The sequence below is a fragment of the Aquarana catesbeiana genome, linkage group LG08, assembly GCF_042186555.1.
Source record: "Aquarana catesbeiana isolate 2022-GZ linkage group LG08, ASM4218655v1, whole genome shotgun sequence".
Taxonomy (NCBI): Eukaryota; Metazoa; Chordata; class Amphibia; order Anura; family Ranidae; genus Aquarana; species Aquarana catesbeiana.
Window position 1 is genome coordinate 20,591,275 of NC_133331.1, and position 24,186 is coordinate 20,615,460.

General features: G+C 43.1%; 1 protein-coding gene across 2 annotated transcripts in view; it reads right to left on the reverse strand.

Moving 5' to 3' along the window:
• Window positions 1–596: 596 nt before the first annotated feature.
• The window catches only part of LOC141105628 (killer cell lectin-like receptor subfamily B member 1B allele B), a 79,863-nt gene continuing 56,273 nt past the window's right edge, over window positions 597–24,186 (reverse strand). For both annotated transcript variants that reach the window (XM_073595588.1, XM_073595587.1), the window contains 3 exons: window positions 14,997–15,148; window positions 953–1,065; window positions 597–859 (listed from right to left, as the gene is read on the reverse strand). In XM_073595588.1, the coding sequence (XP_073451689.1) occupies window positions 739–859; window positions 953–1,065; window positions 14,997–15,148 (386 nt within the window). In that variant the 3' untranslated portion in view covers window positions 597–738. The remainder of the gene's footprint in view (window positions 860–952; window positions 1,066–14,996; window positions 15,149–24,186) is intronic.

Here is a 24,186-nt window from a genome sequence, read left to right on the forward strand (position 1 = left end):
CGCTTATTGCGATTTTTTTACCAAAAATATGTAGCAGATTACATATCGCCCTAAACTGATGAATACATTTGTTTTTGTATATATATATATATATATATATATATATATATATATATATATATATATATATATATATATATATATTTGGATATGTATTATATCAGAAAGTATAAAAAAATGGTTTTGTTTTTTTTAAATTGTCGGTCTTTTGTTTGTTTATAGCGCAAAAAATAAAAACCCCAGAGGTGATCAAATACCACCAAAAGAAAGCGCTATTTGTGGGTAAAAAAGCACTGTCAATTTTGTTTGGGTGCAACGTCACATAACCGCGCAATTGTCAATTAAAGCGGCACAGTGCCATATCGCAAAAAATAGCCTGGTCAGTGGTCATTAAGGGGGAAAATCTTCCGATCCTTAAGTGGTTAAATATACATTCTCATGTTAGAGTGTACTGTAATACTGGGATATTTCACAGCACCACATACAGTACATATATAAAATACTACTGCACCCACATGTATCTCCGGGTGCACATTTTACCATTACTGTAACTTACCCTGAATAGACAATAAACACATTGAACATTAAATATGACATTTTTTACAGAGATTACAAAAATAATTTAATAACATAGAGAATGGTGATGATATGGGACATTGGATGTCATCTTCCTGTATTACTCTGTATTGGGGGTGATCTGTGGTCTGTACAGAGTGTCTGTATGTTGGGAGGAATCTGTCAGATCTTCAGGGATCTCTTCTGACAAATCCAACTGTGTTTGGATTGACAGCGATCTCTATAATATCCAGAATCTGCTTCCCACCATACACAGTCTCCTGAGGATCCTGACAGGTGAAATCTGTGTAATAAATAACAATGAGGAGTTATGAGTATTTATTGTTTTCTGGATGAACATCATTCATATTCTCAGTGTAGATGAAGAGTCACTTACAGGCCGGTATTATAGAGCCGACCGTCCACCCATCTCCATCCATCTCCATCTCTGTACAGACCGATCCAGAACCTTCCATCTGTGTGTTGGATGATGGATCCGTTTATAAACTCCTGGGAGAAGAGAACATCATCTGTCACCATCCAACCACAGACATCAAACACACACATTGGATAGAAGTCTGAGAATCTGTCTATTCCATCAACAAAAGTTCTATTGTGGAGAAATCAAACCCCCCCCCAAAAAAAAAAAAAATGATCCCTGAACTGAAATTTATTGTCAATTTCCTAACATTTTTACATTCACATTTTACATGTCTATCCTTTTATACTAAAGTAATAAAAAAAAATCACATACAATATACAGAGTAGGTGTTTATTTACTGTACATAGAAAGCATCACCCAATAATACCATCACATGTGTAATGAATGATCTTTTTGGCAGGCAAAATTGTCATTGTTTATGGAAATTTCTTGTGTTGGGTCTCATGACTGCTGTCACAGTGTACATATTATACACATTACAATCTGGCCGTACAACCCTCCTCATACAATCAACTTTACATTTACCATGACTATGTAATATAACCAGTTCAGCTATTGTACCTTTATACCCCTTATGGACCAGAGCAATTTAAATATTTCTGATATGGGCCTGTTTATTCGGAAATAATTTTGTCATAACAAAGTAATCATATATTGTTTTTTGGGGGACAAACTAATTTATTTTGGAAATTGAAATGACACTAAAATGATGTGTCTGGTAAAAAAAAAAGAAATGGAAGTTATTTGCAAATTAAAAACTATATATATTTTTTTTTTTTACATTTTGTACATTTTCTTTTGTAACACTAAATAAAATAATAAACAGAATAAAAAATAAATAAAAAATACAGGTAGAAACAGAGGAATAGAAAAAAACAGCTGAAATACAATAGTTTACTGGAGAAGGGGAGGAGGAAGAAGTTAATTAGGCTCCATTCATATTTATGCATGTTGCTTTTGAGCGTTTCTGCGATTTCCATGATTTTGCCGCAATTTGCCCTTTGCGTTTTTTATGCTTTTTATTTTTTGTTGTTGGGCAGAATAAAAAACACAAAACGCAAATTGTGGCAAAACTGCAGTAAAAACACGGCAAAAACGCACTACATGCTTTCCTGCAGCTTCTCCATTGAAGTCTTCTGAATGAAAAAAAGCACAGTTTGGTGTTTAACCACTTCCTGACCGCCTCACACAGATACACTGCAGTAGAAGGGCACGTACAGGCAGAATCACGTACCTGTACGTTGCCGTTCAATAGGCGGCTTGCGGGCGCACCCGCCAGGGGCTCCGTGAGTCAGGTCGTGGGTCCCGCTGACTCGATGTTTGCGGGGATACCCGCGATCGTCTCACAGAGAGTAAGAACAGGAAGATGCTAATGTAAACAAGCATCTCCCCGTTCTGCCTAGTGACACTGTCACTGATCACCGCTCCCTGTGATCAGGAGAGGTGATCAGTGATGTGTCACTTGTAGCCACGCCCCTAACAGTTAGAATCACTCCCTAGGACACACTTAACCCCTTGATCACCCCCTAGTGGTTAACCCCTTCCCTGCCAGTGTCATTTTTACAGTAATTAGTGCAATTTTATAGCACTGATTTTATAGCACTGATCGCTGTAAAAATGACAATGGTCCCAAAAATGTGTCAAAATTGTCCGATGTGTCCGCCATAATGTCGCAGTCATGATAAAAATTGCAGATCGCCGTTATTACTAGTAAAAAAAAAATATATTAATAAAAATGCCATAAAACTATCCCTTATTTCTTTATCGTACATCATAGGACTCAGAGCCTCAAGTAATTACTTGGTGGGTTATGGGCCTTCAGGTGTTGGTATAACCAATACAGGAAGTTGACTCCCCTATATAACCCCTCCTCCTTCAGTTTTTTCGCCAGTGTCTAAGGTGTTGGTCACGAGTGAAGATGTGCTCTGAGGAGCTCCAGGGAGGGATCCATGCTAGATTTAAAAAACCTTCACAACCGGATCCATCCTCGCATAGGATGGTACCTGGGCCTCGCATTGAAGAACGAGGTTTTGCCTGTAAGCTTCTCTTTGAGAGCTGGACCCTAGGAACGAGGACTCTTTTTGGTTTTTCCACATTACCTAAAGTTGTTCCTGAGGGGTGCTATACAGGTCCAAAGGAGCAGAACCCCTATTAATAGGGCCCCAGTCTTTAAAGGTTTAACTACGTTGCCCGCCGTGATGGGTGAAAGTTGGATCTGTCTGTTGAATCAGCAGTATCCTGCAGCGAGGAAAAGGTAAGGGAAGAGGCTAGGTACTGTAAAAGGTGCCTATGCTTTCCTTCCATCTTTTAAAGATATGCCTTTAAAAAAGTCTCCTCTAGAGGGAGTAAAATTACACATACCTTATTTGTTGCCTTAAAGGGGTTGTAAAGTTGTTTTTTTTTTTTTTTTTAAATAACAAACATGTTATACTTACCTTCACTGTGCAGCTCGTTCTGCACAGAGTGGCCCCGAACCTGGTCTTCTGGGGTCCCTCGGCGGCTGTTTCAGCTCCTCCCCGCAAGCATTTACCACCTTCATGCGAGCTCCCTCGCACGGTGGTGAGTGCTTGCGGGCGCGCTCCCGTGATACAGCTGGCGGCTATAGCCGCTCGCTGTATCACTCGGCCCCGCCCCCTGGCGCGCAGCGTCATCGGATGTGATTGACAGCAGCGCGAGCCAATGGCTGCGCTGCTTTCAATCCATCCACTGCAGCCAATCAGCGACCAGGCTGAGCTGCAATGAAGCTGACGAGGACGAGGAGCGAAGATTCGAGGCGTCAGGTAAGTAAAACGGGGGGGCTGGGGGCGGCGGTACTGTCAAAAGTTTTTTCACCTTAATGCATAGAATGCATTAAGGTGAAAAAATTTTTACCTTTACAACCCCTTTAAACAGCTCTGTGTCAGGCTTGAAACAGCCATGTGTGGTCCCAGCAGCAGAGGGGGGTTCTTAGTAAACAAAGTGTATTTATTTAGAGGAATCGGAGGGATACAGATTTTCTGGCTGACAGTAGATGCAGCAGTATGAAGTGTATGGGTTTGTTATCACTAAACCGCTTCATCTAAAAAACTTACAGGTAGATACAGCTATTGTCTTTTAAGATGCTATATATCTCCTGGCTATATCCCTCCCCCTCCCTCCTCTGAGAGGCATGCTGACAAGTTCCTCTAGTCTAGAAAGATAAAGCGCCAGCACCGGCCCTTATATACACTAATGCCGCGTACACACGAGCGGACTTTACGGCAGACTTTGCCCGGCGGACTTTTCAACGTACTTTACGATGGACTTTCTGAATGAACGGACTTGCCTACACACAATCCACCAAAGTCCGTCGAATTCGTACGTGATGACGTACGACCGGACTAAAACAAGGAAGTTCATAGCCAGTAGCCAATAGCTGCCCTAGCGTGGCTTTTTGTCCGTCGAACTAGCATACAGACGGCGGACTTTTCGACCGGACTCGATTTCAACGGATAAATTTTAAACAAGTTTCAAATCTAAGTCCGTCCAACTTTTGAGCAAACAAAGTCTGCTGGAGCCCACACACGATCGAATTGTCTGACGAAATCCAGTCCGCCGGGCAAAGTCCGCCGTAAAGTCCGCTCGTGTGTACGCGGCATTAGTGTATTAGTGTGCGGTTTAAACATTTAAGCCTGTGATCAGGCAGTATTTTTTTGTAACTCACAGCGTGTGTTCTCCTCAGCGATGCCGCCTCCTCCTCACTGTCCATGATTGGTAACAGCGCGCGCACACAGGTTATGTTAATAGATCCACACAGCTGAATCAGGATTCTCACCTGATGTCTGTAAAGAATTGAGGGGGCGGGTCGCGAAGGGGGCGTGTTCTTCAGGGCGGTGCCATGTGTAGGTCATAAAAGACATCCACACAGCTGATCTGTCTCACAGATAGATGGTGCTAAGGGCGGAACACTGAGGACGCCAATCAGGATTCTCACCTGATGTCTGTAACAAAGTTAGCTCATAAAGAGTCTGTTGCAACCATGTCCACATCACACTAAGAACACAGCAGCGCTGGGCACGTAAGAGGTGTATCACAGGCATTTCCAGCACAGGAAATAAGATTGTTATCAGCAGTTACTACTGATTCTATGATGACACTTGTCTTGTAAATTTTTATTAAGGCAAATAAGAGATATTTTGTTACCTCTGTTTTTTTGTACCTTGTATTATAACTTCCAAAGCTACTTTGAAGGTACCTAAGGTGCCACCCCCAGGTGCTGGGAAACCCAGTCATGCCGCCATACTGTCATCCTCTCCAGAGATACCGGACATGGCAAGCCAGGGTGAGTCATTGGAAACTAGCGGTGGTGTAACTGCTTTACACACTTCAGCCCCAGTATATGTGACTGAAGATGCATTTTCCTCAGCCCTGCAGGGCCTAGAAGGAAGATTAGCGGCTCTAATCGCATCCTCCATCCAAGTGGATAGGAAGCGTCCTAGATCTCTCTCCCCCACCTTAAATTCTTTAACAGTGGAGGGTCCAAGGGAATTGTGGGAACAAGATGAGGTATCTCCCTCAGATAATTTAGAGGAAAGACAAGCCGGTTATTCCTCTGCTGAGGAAACAATACTTGATGTGTCATTTTCACAAACTGAAGTACAGAACCTTACTGAAATGGTTCTCTCTGCTTTCATGCTACCCCTAACAGAGCTAGCTGAAGGTCCGGTTTCCTCCCTGGGTTCCCTCAAACCTTTGCAACCTTTACATGCATTTCCCATCCAAGGCATTACTATAAAAGTTTATTTATACCAAATGGGATCATCCTGATAAGCATTTTCCCACTCCGAAGAGATTCTCAGCTCTCTATCGTATGGAGGAAAAGTTCACAAGAAGATGGAAAGTTGACGCTGCGATTTCCAATGTGAATAAGAGTTTAACTTGTCCAGTGGGCAATGCGCTTATGCTTAAAGATCCAACAGATAAGAAGTTGGAAGGCCTGTTAAAATCCTCTTTTTCCTTAGCAGGGAGTGTGACTCAACCTGCAATTGCAGCTATAGGCATCTGTCAGTTACTAAAGGACCAGTTCACAGATGTTTTTAACGAGCTCCCTGCACAACAGGCCCGGGAATTGGCAGAACTGCCTAGAGCATTATGCTTTGCCGTAGATGCTATGAAGGATTCTATTCATCAGGCTTCTCGCCTTGCGCTTGTGCTAGTTCACATGCGAAGAACCCTTTGGTTAAAGGGTTGGTCAGCTGTAGCGCCTTGCAAGAATCTTTTAACCAGTTTTCCCTTTAAGGGAGAACGACTATTTGGCGAGAGTTTGGATAAGTATATCCAGACAATCTCTAATGGAAAGAGTACTCTTTTGCCAGTTAAAAGAAGATATAAACGTCCTTCATTTAAGCTCACCTTTTCTCCTGCGCCAGGTACATCCATCTCTAGGCAGGGGCGACGGCCTCGACCGTCAGACTCTAGAGGAAGACCTCAGGATCAAACCCAGGCACAAAGGAAGACCTGGGGCCGCAAGCCTGCAAAGCAGAATACCAAGGCCTCATCATGAAGAGGCATCTCCCCTCACCAAGGTGGGGGGAAGACTTCTGGGGTACTCAGAAGTCTGGCAAAGGGAGATTCAGGACAAATGGACTTTCTCCACAGTCTCTCTAGGATACAAGCTAGAGTTTCAAGAGTTTCCACCATCTCGTTTTTGGAGATCAAACGTTCCCAAAGATCCAGGGAAAAAGCAATCCTTGTTGCAAGCATTAAACCGATTATTGGCTCAAGGGGTGATCATACAGATTCCCAAACAAGAGCAAGGTTTGGGGTTCTACTCAAACCTGTTTACGGTACCAAAGCCAAATGGGGATATCAGACCAATTCTAGATCTACAGAATCTAAATCAGTTCCTGAAGACCCGCTTCTTTTGCATGGAGTCGATCAGATCAGTTGTTTCCATCCTACAAGCAGGAGAACTTTTGGCATCCATAGACATCAGAGATGCATATCTGCATGTCCCTATATTCCCTCCTCACCAGAAGTTTCTGCGATTCGAAGTAGAACAAAGGCATTTTTAGTTTGTAGCCTTGCCCTTCGGGCTAGCTACAGCACCTCGGGTATTCACAAAGGTACTAGCCCCACCTCTAGCAAGGTTAAGGGCACAGGGCATAACTGTCTTGGCTTACCTAGACAATCTATTGTTAATAGACCAGTTGGTGGCCCGCTTGAAGCAGGATGTAGCCATTACAAGCAGTTACCTGGAGAATCTGGGTTGGATTCTCAACCTGAAGAAATCCTCCTTAAAGCCATTAAAGAGGCTGGAGTATCTGGGCCTGATCATAGACACAGCCCAGAAAAGGGTGTTCTTTCCTTCCACAAAGATCAGCTCCATACAAGAGCTGGTGCGGATGGTCAGGTCAAAGAGAAATCCCTCAATACGTCTTTGCATGAGGTTATTAGGAAAGATGGTAGTTTCATTCAAAGCAGTCCCCTATTCGAGACTGTTTCAAAACAGTATCCTGTCTGCTTGGAACAAGACGATTCAAGCTTTAGATTTACCAATGAGGCTGTCCCCAAGAGTGTCTCAAAGCCTCAGTTGGTGGTTACTAAATCGGAACCTGCTGAAGGGAAAGTCCTTCAGACCAATTATTTGGAAAGTAGTCACGACAGATGCCAGCCTTTCAGGCTGGGGAGCAGTACTAGAGAAGATGACTGTCCAGGGACAGTGGTCAAGAACCGAAAGAGCCTTGCCCATAGACATCCTGGAGATTCGGGCAGTGTATTTGGCTCTGAGAACCTGGACTTCCAGGTTAAAGAATTGTCCTGTCAGGATCCAATCGGACAATGCCACGGCCGTGGCATATATCAATCATCAAGGGGGCACCAAGAGTCTCTCAGCTCAGAGAGAGGTGAATCAGATTATAACTTGGGCAGAAAAGAATGTCCCATGCCTATCGGCAGTTTTTATTCGGGGAGTAGAGAATTGGCAGGCGGACTACTTAAGTCGCCAGCAATTGTCCCTGGGGGAATGGTCTCTTCATCCCGAGATTTTTCATGCGATTTGCCAAAGATGGGGGAATCCGGACGTAGACCTTCTAGCATCCAGGTTCAACACGAAGCTAGTCAATTTTGTGTCCAGGACAAGGGACCCTCTCGCATATGGAACAGATGCATTGGTGACCCCATGGGATCAGTTTTCACTGATCTATGCATTTCCCCCAATTCAGTTGCTACCTCGACTTCTTTGCAGGATCAGGCTGGAAGAAAAGTCGATAATACTGGTAGCACCAGCATGGCCCAGAAGGTCATGGTATGCAGAGATCGTAAAGATGACAGTGGAGGGTCCATCGCTCCTCCCACTAAGGCCAGACCTGCTATCACAGGGGCCGATAATCCATCCTACTTTAGGAACACTAAATTTAACGGCCTGGCTATTGAGACCCACATTCTGAAGAAGCATGGGCTTTCCAGGGCAGTTATTTCTACTTTAATTAATGCTAGGAAGCCAGCTTCTAGAGCTATATATTATAGAATCTGGAAAGCTTATGTTTTGGAACCTGGAGTCGATCAGATCAGTTGTTTCCATCCTACAAGGAGGAGAACTTTTGGCATCCATAGACATCAGAGATGCATATCTGCATGTCCCTATATTCCCTCCTCACCAGAAGTTTCTGCGATTCGAAGTAGAACAAAGGCATTTTTAGTTTGTAGCCTTGCCCTTTGGGCTAGCTACAGCACTTCGGGTATTCACAAAGGTACTAGCCCCACCTCTAGCAAGGTTAAGGGCACAGGGCATAACTGTCTTGGCTTACCTAGACAATCGATTGTTAGTAGACCAGTCGGTGGCCCGCTTGAAGCAGGATGTAGCCATTACAAGCAGTTACCTGGAGAATCTGGGTTGGATTCTCAACCTGAAGAAATCCTCCTTAAAGCCATTAAAGAGGCTGGAGTATCTGGGCCTGATTATAGACACAGCCCAGAAAAGGGTGTTCTTGCCTTCCTCAAAGATCAGCTCCATACAAGAGCTGGTGCGGATGGTCAGGTCAAAGAGAAATCCCTCAATACGTCTTTGCATGAGGTTATTAGGAAAGATGGTAGTTTCATTCGAAGCAGTCCCCTATGCCCAATTCCATTTGAGACTGTTTCAAAACAGTATCCTGTCTGCTTGGAACAAGACGATTCAAGCTTTAGATTTACCAATGAGGCTGTCCCCAAGAGTGTCTCAAAGCCTCAGTTGGTGGTTACTAAATCGGAACCTGCTTAAGGGAAAGTCCTTCAAACCAATTATTTGGAAAGTAGTCACGACAGATGCCAGCCTTTCAGGCTGGGGAGCAGTACTAGAGAAGATGACTGTCCAGGGACAGTGGTCAAGAACCGAAAGAGCCTTGCCCATAGACATCCTGGAGATTCGGGCAGTGTATTTGGCTCTGAGAATCTGGACTTCCAGGTTAAAAAATTGTCCTGTCAGGATCTAATCGGATAATGCCACAGCCGTGGCATATATCAATCATCAAGGGGGCACCAAGAGTCTCTCAGCTCAGAGAGAGGTGAATCAGATTATAACTTGGGCAGAAAAGAATGTCCCATGCCTATCGGCAGTTTTTATTCGGGGAGTAGAGAATTGGCAGGCGGACTACTTAAGTCGCCAGCAATTGTCCCTGGGGGAATGGTTTCTTCATCCTGAGATTTTTCATGCGATTTGCCAAAGATGGGGGAATCCGGACGTAGACCTTCTAGCGTCCAGGTTCAACACGAAGGTCATGGTATGCAGAGATCGGAAAGATGACAATGGAGGGTCCATGGCTCCTCCCACTAAGGCCAGACCTGCTATCACAGGGGCCGATATTCCATCCTACTTTACAAACGCTAAATTTAACGGCCTGGCTATTGAGACCCACATTCTGAAGAAGCGTGGGCTTTCCAGGGCAGTTATTTCTACTTTAATTAATGCTAGGAAGCCAGCTTCTAGAGCTATATATTATAGAATCTGGAAAGCTTATGTTTCCTGGTTGGCACCCTCAAAGATATATTATAGGCAGAATTCTTGCCTTTCTACAGGTAGGCGTACAGATGAAGTTGGCCCTGAGATCTATTAAGGGCCAGGTCTCAGCCTTATCAATTTTATATCAGAGACCACTTGCTACGCATTCTTTAGGGGTTTTATGCAAGGAGTGATGTGGATCAATCCGCCAGTTAAATCACCCTTAAGCCCTTGGGACTTGAATTTAGTTTTGTCAGTGTTACAAAAACCGCCATTTGATCCGTTACAGCAGATTCCCTTAGTCCTTCTGACTAGGAAGCTGATATTTTTGGTTGCTATATCCTCAGCAAGGAGGGTTTCAGAATTGGCTGCTCTTTCCTGTAAAGAGCCATATTTAATTATTCATGAGGACAGAGTGGTGTTACGCCCTCATCCAGGCTTTTTGCCAAAAGTGGTTTCAGGCTTTCATCTGAATGAAGATATTGTCCTGCCATCGTTTTTTCCAAAACCATGTTCCAAAAAAGAAAAGTCACTACATTGCCTTGATGTGGTGAGAGCAGTGAAGATCTATTTAAAGAAAACTGCTCAGATTCGTAAGACTGATGTCTTATTTATTCTGCCAGAGGGTCCTAAAAAAGGACAGGCAGCGTCAAGATCCACTGTGGCTAAGTGGATTCGGCAAGTTATAATTCAAACTTATGATTTAAAGGGAAAGATTCCCCCTTTTCAAGTTAAGGCGCACTCTACCAGAGCGGTTGGTGCTTCTTGGGCAGTGCGTCACCAGGCCTCCATGTCTCAGATCTGCAAGGCCGCGACTTGGTCTTCAGTGCATACATTTACTAAATTTTATCAAGTAGATGTAAGATGGAATGAGGATATCGCCTTCGGGTGCAGTGTGCTGCAGGCAGCAGTATAATTCCTCAAGGTCTGGGGGTGCCCTACGGGTTGTGTCTCCCTCCCCTCAAGTAGCATTGCTATGGGACATCCCACCAAGTAATTACTGTGGCTCTGTGTCCCGTGATGTACGATAAAGAAAATAGGATTTTTAAAACAGCTTACCTGTAAAATCCTTTTCTTGGAGTACATCATAGGACACAGAGTTCCCGCCCCTCTATTTTATGGGGTGAGAGTATATTGCTTATATTGCTTGGCTACAAAAACTGAGGACTCCTGGAAGGAGAAGGGGTTATATAGGGGAGTCAACTTCCTGTATTGGTTATACCAGTGTCAACACCTGAAGGTGGAGGCGATAACTGCGCAAACCAATCAATAAACGCTTATTGAGATTTTTTTGTTACCAAAAATATGTAGAAGAATGCGTATCGGCCTAAACTGAGGGAAAAATGTTTTTTTTTATATATTTTCGGGGATATTTAGCAAAAAGTAAAAAATAATGCGTTTTTTTCAAAATTGTCGCTTTTTTTTGTTTATAGCGCAAAAATAAAAACCACAGAGGTGATCAAATACCACCAAAAGAAAGCTCTATTAGTGGGAAAAAAAGGACGTCAATTTTATTTGGGAGCCACGTCGCACGACCGCGCAATTGTCAGTTAAAGCAACATAGTGCCGACTCGCAAAAAGTGCTCTGGTCTTTGGCCAGCGAAATGGTACGGCGCTTAAGTGGTTAAAAAAGTCTCTGACCCTTTCCAAAAACGCAGGAGGCACAAAAATGCATTGATATGGACGTGTTCCATAGAATCCCATGTTAAAAATAATGTCTTGAGTTTTTGCAAAAAGCATGAAAAAATACATTGGTGTGAATGGAGCCTTAGGGCTGATTAGGGTTAAAGTGGTTGTAAACCTCAGACATGAAATATGAACAAAGGACATCCCTCTCTAGTTTGTACTTGTCTCAATTAAGTGCACTAAAGGGTTGATTTACTAAACCTGGAGAGTGCAAAATCTGGTGCAGCTCTGCATGGAAACCAATCAGCTTCCAGGTTTTATTGCCAAAGCTTAATTGAACAAGCTGATGTTGAAAGCTACCATGCAGAGCTGCACCATATTCTGAGTGCTCCAGTTTTAGGCTGGATTCACACCTATAGCATTTTTTCTGCTTTTTGCATTTAGCAGATTTGGACTACAGATCGTGTTCCATAGGAAACCATGTTAAATGGACTGTAGTGCAAATCTGCAAAATGCAAAAAGCACTAAAAATGCATAGGTGTGAATCCAGCCTTAGGGCCAGTTCACACCACATGCAGTCCAGTGCATTTTTTTCTGCATCAAAAACGCATGGAAAGTAGGTTATATGGTTTTCAATGGCATAGTTCACACCAGTGCTTGCAGTTCCAGTGCGTTCCAGTTCCAGAAAAAAAGTAGAACATGCTGCATTTTTTCTCCACTGGACTGTACCGGAACGCTGTAAAACATATAAAAAATGCACCGGAACGCACTTAAATGCACCAAAAAATGCACTGCAACACACTTGTCCTTATTTAAGGTTAAGAAAAAAGAGGGGGGGAAAAAAGCACTGGACTGCATCAAAAACGCACCAAAAACACATCAAAAACTCACTGGAACGCATCAAAAACGTGCATGCAGAAAAGCACCTGGAACGCATTCGGACTGCGTTTCTATGGTGTGAACTGACCCTTAGTAAATCAACCCCTAAGTGTCACTTTTGTCTGCTGTCTCCTTCCTCTGCTATCAGCATGAATCACTTCTGACAAGTTTTACTGACACCAAGCGATAAAAAGGTGATGGGGAGGTCCCTCTGGCACACAGCCTGTAATTGACAGCCTCAGTTCTGTCCCTGTGTGCTGTGTGAAGGGGGTGTGTCCCTTTCCTCCAATCAGCTCTCAGAGTTCTCCTCATCGAGCTCTGCAGAGTGTAACTTGAGCTCTCCTCCCCCTTGTTTATGAACTCTCAGACAAGCTTAACAATTCTGCACTTTGAACGAATGTAGAGAAAAAAAGAGATGTATGTAGACAGATACAACTTATGTAGGAGGATTTGTTTAACCACTTCAATACCGGCCTATTGTCAAATGACGTCCACAGATGGGATCTCCCATCCTGGGTGGACGTCATATGACGGCCTCGGGTTCCCGGCTGCCTAGGGGGCACGCGTGCGCGCCCGCCGCGTTGCTTGGGACCCGGTGCGTGTGCCTGGCGGCCGCGATTGCCCGTTCCCCGGGCCGGACCGTGGATCTGTGTGTGTAAACACACAGATCCACGTCCTGTCAGCTCAGAGGAGACCGATCTGTGCTCCCAGAACAGAGGAACACAGATCGGTCTCCTCCCCTTGTGCGTCCCCTCCCCCTACAGTTAGAAGCATTCCCTTAGGAAACACATTTAACCCCTCCCCGCCCCCTAGTGGTTAACCCCTTCACTGCCTGTCACATTTACACAGTAATCAATGCAATTTTATAGCATTGATCGCTGTATAAATGTGAATGGTCCCAAAAATGTGTCAAAAGTGTCCGATGTGTCCGCCATAATGTCGCAGTCATGAAAAAAATCACAATCGCCGCTATTACTAGTAAAAAAAAATAAATAAATATTTTTTTTTAAGAAATGCCATAAATCTATCCCGTATTTTATAGACGCTATAACTTTTGCGCAAACCAATCAATATATGCTTATTGCGATTTTTTTTTTTACCAAAAATATGTAGAATACGTATCGGCCGAAACTGAGGAAAAAATTAGTTTTTTTTTTTAAAAATTGGGATATTTATTATAGCAAAAAGTAAAAAATATTGTGTTTTTTTCAAAATTGTCGCTTTTCTTTTGTTTATAGCGCAAAAAATAAAAACCGCAGAGGTGATCAAATACCACCAAAAGAAAGCTCTATTTGTGGGGAAAAAAGCACATCAATTTTGTTTGGGTACAACGTCGCACGACCGCGCAATTGTCATTTAAAGTGCGACAGCGCTGAAAACTAAAAATTGGTCTGGGAAGGAAGGGAGTGAAAATGCCCGGTATTGAACCGGTTAATCTCTGTGTATCACGTGAGGCCAGTTACTTCACTGGTTATACTGTATGTAAGAGTTTACAACCACTTTAACTAAGGTGTAATAATGCATTATATGGAAATACATTTAATTAAAAAAAAAATATTAATTTTTTTAACTTTGTAAGGTTTCTTCAACTGATGCCATATGCAGATCTTAGGTCACACCTTAGAATTCAGGGGTCTCCAAACTACGGCCCTCCAGTTGTTCAGGAACTACAATTCCCATCATGCCTAGTCATGTCTGTGATTGTCAGAGTTTTACAATGCCTCATGGGATGTGTAGTTCCACAACAGCCGGAGGGCCGTAGTTTGGAGATCCCTGCGTCTACGCGTGAATAAAATAGTAAATACAGAGAAACATGACATTGTTACATTGTACTTACTCAATGACACTCACAGACTACTGGCAAGTGTCATTATATACAGATGCATTTTGAAGGCCGCTCCTCCAGTATAATACAGAGCGATGCTGGTAAAGGTAGTTTGGTGAGCGGTGGTGGGGGAAAGAGCTGGACATAAGACATGCATGCTAAAAACTTTTTAATTTTTTTAGCATGTATCTGTTATATGTTCAAAATCCTCAAGTGGATAATGACCTACCTAAACCGTCCAACTGGTTTCGCATCCAATCAAGCATACCATCGCATTACATAATTGTCGGTAGTTTTAAATTGTACAATCAGATTGTAATGTGTGTGGTGAGCTTTAGATTGTCTCGGTCCTTATACGCTATCAGCCATAAAATTGATACAATCTATTAAAAATTATCATTTGATCAATTTGCATCACCGTTGGTTTTCTGAGACAAAAAGCAATCCAAATAATCCCCGCTTGATTGAGTTGAAATCAACCAGCAACTCACTTAATATATTGAACGGAGGGTCTTTATTCTGTGTTTGTATTCAACGCAGTTTATTCACATTGAATGATCGATTTTATAATCAAACTGATACACATGTGGCCACCATTAAGGTAACATTTCATAGTGTGATCTCATCTGCTCTGGTCATTCCTGTATAATAAACATGCAGATGCTGGAATATTGGAGTATAAATCCTCTGGATCTTTCCATCCATCTTTCATCTATTGTCATGTTATACAATACCTGCTGTCCCCGGTCCTCTATGACCAGTAGATGGGCTCCCATCCCTTCACACACTTCCCGACTCTCATTCCATGTTCTGTATTCTCCTCCAGATGAAATGTTATAACAGTTCTCTCCATGCCGCAACCAGCCACTGGGACACACCATACACCCTATAAGAAAATGTTTTAAAAGAGAATTATGGGATTTTTTTTTCTTTTTGGGGAATCATACTTACATAGGTGGATGCTGCATCTGTCCCCCACCGGCTCTAACTCTGAGAACTTAACGATCAAACACCGCCGATCTCTCGGTTCTCAGAGTTCTCCGAGCAGAGAGCTGGTGGCTGTCATTCACCGCTGTCTGCTCTGCCCCCTCTTCGGTCACTAGAGTGCTGGGCTGTGGAGGGGCAGGGAGCGACCGGCTCGGTCTCTCAGCGGCTCGCTGAGAGGCTGAGCCGGGTGCCGGTCCAGGCAGGTGGGCGGATCCCGACCATATGGTTGTGATCTTTCCCAAGCCTGGAACGGCCATGTGACATCAGCTGACAGCAGGCTTCAGCCCACTGTCTGCTGAAATTGGATCACAAGAGCGCAGAACAAACTTCACTCCAGTGTTTCACAGGACAGTGCTGGGACAAGGTCATCTAGTGCCCAGGGCAACGATGCCCCATCACTCCCCCCCTTCCATGATGTACAAGCTTAGAGGATCTTATGCCCAGCAGTCACTCGCTTGTCAAAATCACTGTCGATGTCACTACTCCTGTCAGCCTTGCAACAGAAGAAAAGTGTCCCCATCCCTAGAGTAAACCATTGTGCCCAGGGTAGCCTCCCCTCTCGCCCACCCCTTGTCCCAGCCCTGCCACAGGAGAAGTACAGCCAAACAAGCTTTGCCTGTACTTCTCCTTTAATTGCTAAATAAAATAAATATTGCTTAAATAAAAAAAATAAAAATCATGTCCATAACTGGGTACTAACATCTATAGGTAAAGGTGATCCAGGGAATATCCGATTGCCTCTAGGGGATCAGGAAGGCATTTTTTCCCCCGCTATTACAAATTCAATCATGCTTTATTGAGGTTTTTCGCCTTCCTCTGGATCAACTGTGGGTATGGGATTGGGTATATGGGATTGTATGATTTTTTATTTTATTTTTATTATTGGTTGAACTAGATGGACTTGTGTCTTTTTTCAACCTGACTAACCATAAACCCATAATCCTTGTCTTTTACAACTTAGCTGTTTTAGCCAAACAAGGGCAGCTCATTCTCTCATTGCAACGGTTCAATTTACCAGAAACCTCTAATAAACCAGCCTTAAGGAAAGTGTTCCTGAACCAATTAGATCTGTATCATCATCATCCACAGAGTTCCAAAGGTACAAGGGCTCCAAAGAATTTAATAAAATGCAAGGAAATGTGCACATAGCGTAATCCTGTTTATTTAAGACACATAACCCAAATACCAAAGCAATAGCCTTATATCAAACTATGTACAAAGTATAAAAGAATTTTAGCAAAATAAGTGAGCAATGCGCTCTATCACCGTTATTGCAGTCCAGCAGGTCAGCGTGTGTCTCCCTGCAGACACCACATACCTCCCAACTTTCCAAAGTACCCTTCCCCAGATCTGTGTCTACATACAATCCTGTTTCTTGGTTTGTGCTCTGACATACACCGTTAACTGTGGGACCTTATGTAAGTAGGTGTGTGCCTTTCCAAATCATGTCCAATCAACTGAATTTACCACAGATGGACTCCAATCAAGTTGTAGAAACATCTCAAGGATGATCAGTGGAAACCGGATTCACTTGAGCTCAATTTTGAGAGTCATGGCAAAGGCTGTGAATACTTATGTACATGAGATTTTTTTTGGTTAATTTTTAATAAAAGATTGCAAACAAACTTCTTTCATGTTGTCATTATGGGGTATTGTTTGTAGAATTTTGAGGAAAATAATGAATTTAATGCATTTAGGAATTAGGCTGTAAAATAACAAAATGTGGAATAAGTGAAGCGCTGTGAATACTTTCCGGGTGCAGTGTATGTGAAAATTAGGACACTTTATTCTTCCTTATTAGTACACTCCCAATTGATCCATACAAATACAGGACATAAAAAGCTTAAAGAACCAACAAATAATGTGCTCTATATAGTATCTTTAAAACCACCTATTTATTAAAGATGGAACTCACAATAATACAGAAGTAAGAGGCAATCACTGTCACAGATGAAGTCACATGTGTAGGCAGGTCTACTTTCTCCACTGCAGGTGGTGCTATCTGTAGTGCCACTACAGTTGGAGAGGACGTTAAGAGGAACATAGTTGCTCTATGGTTTCCTGGGTCACTGGGGAAGCATTCTATTGGATATTGCCGACCCATGTTACTCTGGCGGTCATCTTGGGTCAGGCAGAACCTATTTAAAGCCCTGGCTCCCAGGCTTGACACACCATTTGCGAGTTGGTAGAGTAGGGACAGCTACTCTGCCTGGTAGGGAAAGGTCCTGATGAGGAGGGAAAGCCTAGGGCTTGCATCCTCTCTGAACACCTGTCAGTTGGGCAGTTGCCATCCGTCCCTCTTAAATTGTGGCCTATCTAGCTGCTTACATACTGAACAATATTTGTAGCTATTATCTTTAAAATGATACACTATAATTTCTATTGCAAGATAAAATCTGTCTTGTGTCTTTATTTGCATACTTTTCAAGTGCTCAAATACTGCCGTGATCCTTGCCATTTTCTACTAAACACATCCAGTGAGGAGTATGTTTTAAATATTTTGTGAATAATTGTTGTGGTCTTAAAGTGTGCTATAAAAGAAAAAAAAAAACAATATTCTTATGCCCTGTACACACGGTCAGACTTTCCGACGGAATATGTGCGATCGGAGCTTGTTGTCGTGTGTGGGCTCCATCTGACTTTTTCCATCGGAATTTCCGACCCACAAAGTTTGAGAGCTTGCTATAAAATTTTCCAACAACAAAATCTGATCCTTTAAATTCCGAACATGTGTAGACAAATCCGACAGACAAAGTGCCACGCATGCTCAGAATAAATTAAGAGACGAAAGCTATTGGCTATTGCCTCATTTATAGTCCTGACGTACGTGTTTTATGTCACCGCGTTCAGAACGATCGGATTTTCCGACAACTTTGTGTGACCGTGTGTATGCAAGACAAGTTTGAGCCAACATCCGTCAGAAAAAAATCCATGGATTTTGTTGTCGGAATGTCCGATCAATGTCCGACCGTGTGTACGGGGCATTACTCTGTTTTGCCATTGGCCAATTTGTATGAAGTTGAAGAGTTTCCTATAAGCTTTAAAATTATGTGAATTGGGGGGCGTGGCTACCGAGCTCCAGCATGGATGCCTAACTAGAGAGCTCCGCTCGGCCGCCGGAGAGAATCCACATTCATCCACTTCCACCGACCCCATCCGAACCGCAAAGAGCGTCCACGGACTCACTGAGACCCGCTGTGCACGACGAGATGCCCAGGCACAGGAAAAACCCGCAGAACCTACAGAAAATGCAGGACTTTTTCAAAGGGCGCGAGCTCCAACAAAATGGCGCCGGCACCCCAGGCAGACAAACGGAGCCGCAGGCCGTGACTAACAACGGCCACTCCGGTTCAGCAAAACCACATCAAAGCTCCCACCTGAACAGCGGATCTTCCTCTGGCACCTCAAGCCCCTCCACCAGGAGCCCAGCCAAACAAAAGCAGCGGATAACATCCCCAGACCGGCCGCTGGCGGACCCTGAGATGGAGGTAAGCAGGCCTCAAAATGCCACAGACACAGCGGTGCTTATTTCACAGGACCCCATAGCAGCATTCCCTACCTCTGACAGGCCAGTGTCAGACACAGTCCTTAAAGAGATGCTGCTCTCCCTAAAAGCATCCCTGCATGCTGATATGACTGCTGGCATTAACCACTGCCAGAGAGAAGTCCAGGCCTTAGGCAGCAGAGTGGATCACATAGAACAGCGAATGGGAGAATTCACTTCCTCATTCAACACAATGGTAGATGCCCATGGTAACCATGATGAAGAAATTGCATGGCTAAAAAATAAGGTCGCAGATTTGGAAGACCGTTCCAGAAGGAACAACCTAAAAATCAGGGGGATCCCAGAAACCATATCTGCCGCACAGCTACTGCCATACACACGGGCACTATTCTCAACTCTGCTACCATCCTTATCGGCACAAGACCTAATAGTGGATCGCATACACCGCTTACCCAAACCTGCATTCCTTCCTGAAAACACTCCTAGGGATGTGTTGCTCCGGGTGCATTACTACCATATCAAAGAACAAATTCTCACCACATCCAGAAAAGCTGATGAGAGGCACCCACAGTATGCAGAAATACAAATCCTCCCAGACCTGTCCAGACATACGCTCCAACAGCGTCGCAACCTCGCGACCATTACTAAGGCCTTGAGGAACCACCACATACTACATAAGTGGAAATACCCCGCCAAGCTCTCAATTACCCACAATGGAGTATCAGTTATGGTATCCACACTGGAAGAAGGCGTAGCAGCACTACGCAAGTGGGGTATCTTAACTGACCCAGACAACTCGCCTTCCCAAAACCCTACACCTAGCCCATTACAAGAGGACTGGCAAGTGGTCTCCCGCAAACGCCCCTCAAGGAAAACTATTGATGGAAGTGGCTAAAGAACAAACGTTAAGCAAACTCAATTCTCTCCGGATAACAGGGGTCACATGATTGATCACCCTGTTCACCTCCAGTTATTTGAAGCAGATACATCTGCCTTTGGATCAGTTTATGGATCCCTTTCTTATTGAATTCAAATACAGTTTAATAACATTCTTTTTTTTTTCTTCTCAATGTTTTTATTTTTTACTATATGTTTGAAGCACGCCATCCAGCAGCGCACATCCATCCAAATCCAGAAGAAGACGGCACAATCATCTCCTACTTGATCTACTACAGCCACAGTGAGTACCCACTCCTCATAATACAACAGACACCACAACCACCCTCAAATGCCCATTAATTGCTTATCTATAAATGCTAGGGGTCTCAACCACCCCGCAAAGAGACTCTCCATGTGGAAGGAGGCAACAACACACAAAGCAGACGTCTTATGTGTACAGGAGACCCACTTCCAAGACACAAAAGCTCCTAACTGCTCACACAAAGATTACCCACATGTATATATGGCATGTACACCAGAGAAGAAAAAAGCTGGAGTATTAATAGCACTAAGGAACACTGTCTCATTTCAACAAAAGGACATTATCCTTGATTCCAACGGCCGATACATCATCCTGACAGGAGACATCAACTCAAAATCGTATACTTTAGTCTCCCTATACGCACCGAATACACATCAAACCCGCTTCATCAACAGACTTTTCAAGAAACTGCAGAACCATATCTACGGGAATCTTATTGTCTGTGGTGACTTTAACCTCATTATAGATCCCAAAATGGATACGTCTGCTCCAAAACCACACAGCCCCTCCTACCTGAGCAAAACGATACACCAAGCGGAACTATACGATGTATGGCGATGTATGAACGCGAACGCAAGAGACTATACCTTTTTCTCCCACAGGCATTGCTCATACTCTCACATTGACCTATTCTTGACAGACAAGTGGCTGTTACAGAATACCTCATGTGCGAAGATACATGACATAACATGGTCTGACCATGCTGCTATTACTATCACCATCAATGACCAGGTTGTCTCCTCCTCCTCACCCATCTGGCGTAGCAATGTAAGATTATTACAAGATCCCCGAACCTCTACAAAGATCTCCCAACATATCAGAGAATTCTTTCTAAACAATATAGATTCTGTTGAAAACCCCTTCACCCTATGGAACGCCCATAAGGCGTACATGAGAGGCATTCTCATACAAATAGGAGCAAGGGAAAAAAAAAGGCATAATGCCCATATTGACTCAATCTTAAAAAATATCCACACCTTAGAAGAACAAAATAAACAAAAACCTAATGTAAATCTTACCCAAAAAATATCAGCTCTCAGAGATGAACTTAGAAATAGCCTATCTCAACAATATGACTATCACCTTAGACGTCTGAAACTACAGTCCTATGCCAATGCCAATAGAGCAGGCAAATACTTAGCCAATAGACTGAAAGCAGTAAAAACCAAAACGAGAATAGCTCATCTACTACACCCTACCCTCAAACATAAAGTCACAAACCCGCAAGACATAGCTAATCAGTTCGCTGATTACTACAGCAACCTATACAACATTAAAGACGACCCTTCCACATGCCAACCCACCCACGACAACATCCAAAACTTCCTCCAAAAATTAAAATTACCAACATTAACGGAATCCCAACTCCTTACCTTAAACTCTCCATTCACTACAGCTGAAATTGCCGCTACTATAGAAACACTGCCAAATGGCAAATCACCCGGACCTGACGGGTTTTCCAACGAATACTTCAAAACATTCAAACCATACCTCACACCGCACCTACAAACAGTCTTTACTAAAGCAGCAACTACAGCAACATTTCCCCCAGAGATGCTACAAGCGTATATAGTTACCTTACCCAAACCAGGTAAAGACCCTACTACGCCATCCAATTTCCGCCCAATATCTCTTTTAAATTCCGGCATTAAAATCTATGCCAAATTAATTACCAAAAGAATAACTACTTATATTCCAACATTAATCCAAAAAGACCAGATGGGTTTCGTGAGGGGGAGACAAACCTCAGATGCTACGAGGAGAATAATTAACATCATCCATCATGCCGAAATGACAAAAACGCCTTCTCTGCTGCTCTCTATAGACGCAGAGAAGGCGTTTGATAGAGTGAACTGGAAATATATGTCAATGACTTTATCTAAATATGGTTTTAGCTGTCATATACAGAATGCGATTCTGGCCTTGTATTCCTGTCCCTCGGCCCGGGTGTACACGTCCAGTATGCTTTCCACTCCTTTCCAAATAACAAACGGAACTCGCCAGGGATGTCCCCTGTCCCCGACGATTTTTAACCTCATGATCGAACCCTTGGCGGAGGCCATTAGATCACGTGCAGGTGTAACTGGTTTTCAATTTGGAGCTAGCACACACCTTATCAACTTATTCGCTGATGACGTGATATTATTCTTGACAAATCCATGTACATCACTCCCCACAGCACATGAGATACTAACTTCATTTGGGAATGTATCATACTACAGGGTGAACTGCTCCAAATCTCTCATTCTGGACCTTGGTGTGACCCCCAAAGACCGTAACACGTTACAACAATCACTTCCGTACACTTGGAGCTCCAAAGGAACACCATATCTAGGCATCACACTCACTAACCATACCAGATCCCTAATTGATGCTAATTTGAAACCCCTTTTAACCAAATTAACGACTCAAATCAACAACATAGCAAAACACGAGATATCTTGGTTGGGTAGGCTAGCAGCATTTAAAATGTTAATTCTCCCCCAAATCCTGTACACCTTTAGGGTACTCCCGATCACCATCCCAGAACACTATCTCAAATACCTTTCTAGTCTCCAATGGAAACTCCTGTGGGGCACAAAGAAAGCGAGATGCTCACAAACCACTCTAATTCCTCACAAACGAGTAGGAGGGGCGGGACTAATAGATGTTCATGATTACATGTGGGCAACTAGGTTAGACCAACTCAAATACTGGTTTTCTCCCAATGAAGTACCACTGTGGGTAGAGATTGAAAAAACATTAGCCCCTATATCAGACCTACCGTCGATCCTAATAGGTGATAGTTGGATACCCTGGAACCTCAAGAATATGCCCCCCACTATCAGCATATCAATCAAAGCCTGGAGATTCCTTTTATCTCAGCATAGCACTGATCATAGAGAAATAGACTATAAACTCCCATTAAGTGTGGTTGAAGCTAATATACCAATGATATCCCTGAAAAGCTTCCCTTCTCAACAGATTAATAATGTACAAGACTTATACCACAACAAAATACCAAAATCTGCAGCCTGCTTAATGAAGGACCACAACATGCCACATAATATGCTCTTTACCTGCTTACGTGTAGCTCACCTAACACACAAACATTCGTGGAACAATATTCACCTGCCAACCCCTGCATGGCATCACCTAACCCGAGGATCACTCCATAACAAAGGAATATCCCTTTACTATAATTTGCTTCAGGGGAAAACAAAATTCCAAAAATCCAAAACACACTTTAGGTGGGATATGGACATGAAAACTTCAATATCCGACAAACAATGGCAACTTGCGTTTAAGACCATACAAACTGTATCACACTGCACCACACACTGGGAAACATCCCTCAAGATAATCCACCGCTGGCAATACACCCCTTCTAGACTCTCAAAAATGTTTCACAACACCTCACCCTTATGCTGGAGAGAATGTGGACATAAAGGACATCTTCTCCATATGTTCTGGGAATGCCCTAGTGTCACCAGCTTCTGGAACAATATCTTTAAACTTTTAGGGGAAATTACAGGCGTTATAACACCCCCAGACCCCAAACTAGCTATACTACTAATTGGACTAGAAAGATTCCCTTACTCTGTAAGACATGTAGTAACACACATATTATTGGTTGCTAGGTCCCTAATACTCAGTAACTGGAAAAACGCTCCAACACTTAATGTAACGGATGTGACTAGGAAGGTCCAACAAAACTATACTTTTGAACGACTTATAGCAATTAATTCGCTAAGATGTGAAACATTTGACAAATTATGGAAAACATGGACTGACAAATATCATTATACCTAAACAACTGTATACATAACCTGAAGATACAATATATGACTGCTCTGGATAAGTGCTTCTCTTATGCTTCTTTATACTTCTTTATGCTTATTATTATTATTATTTTATGCTTATTAAGTGTTCTTGCATAGCAAGACCACTTACTGTTATCTCACATATATATTATTCTTATTATTATAGCCAAATTTACCACCCTAACTCCTCCCACAGTTTTTACACTACATAGACAAGTAATATACCGAAACGTGCGGATTGTTCCCGAATGGTGTGCTATTACTTTGTGGAACGTTTCACCAAATGGTTCACGAAATATCGTCGTTTTTGCGGCGAAATTGGTCCCATAGGAATGAATGGGGAAACTAGAGTGGGAGATGACAAAAGCTGAAAAATCAGAACATGATTTCTAAACTGCCGCCACTCCCTCATTTTCAAGCCCACCTAC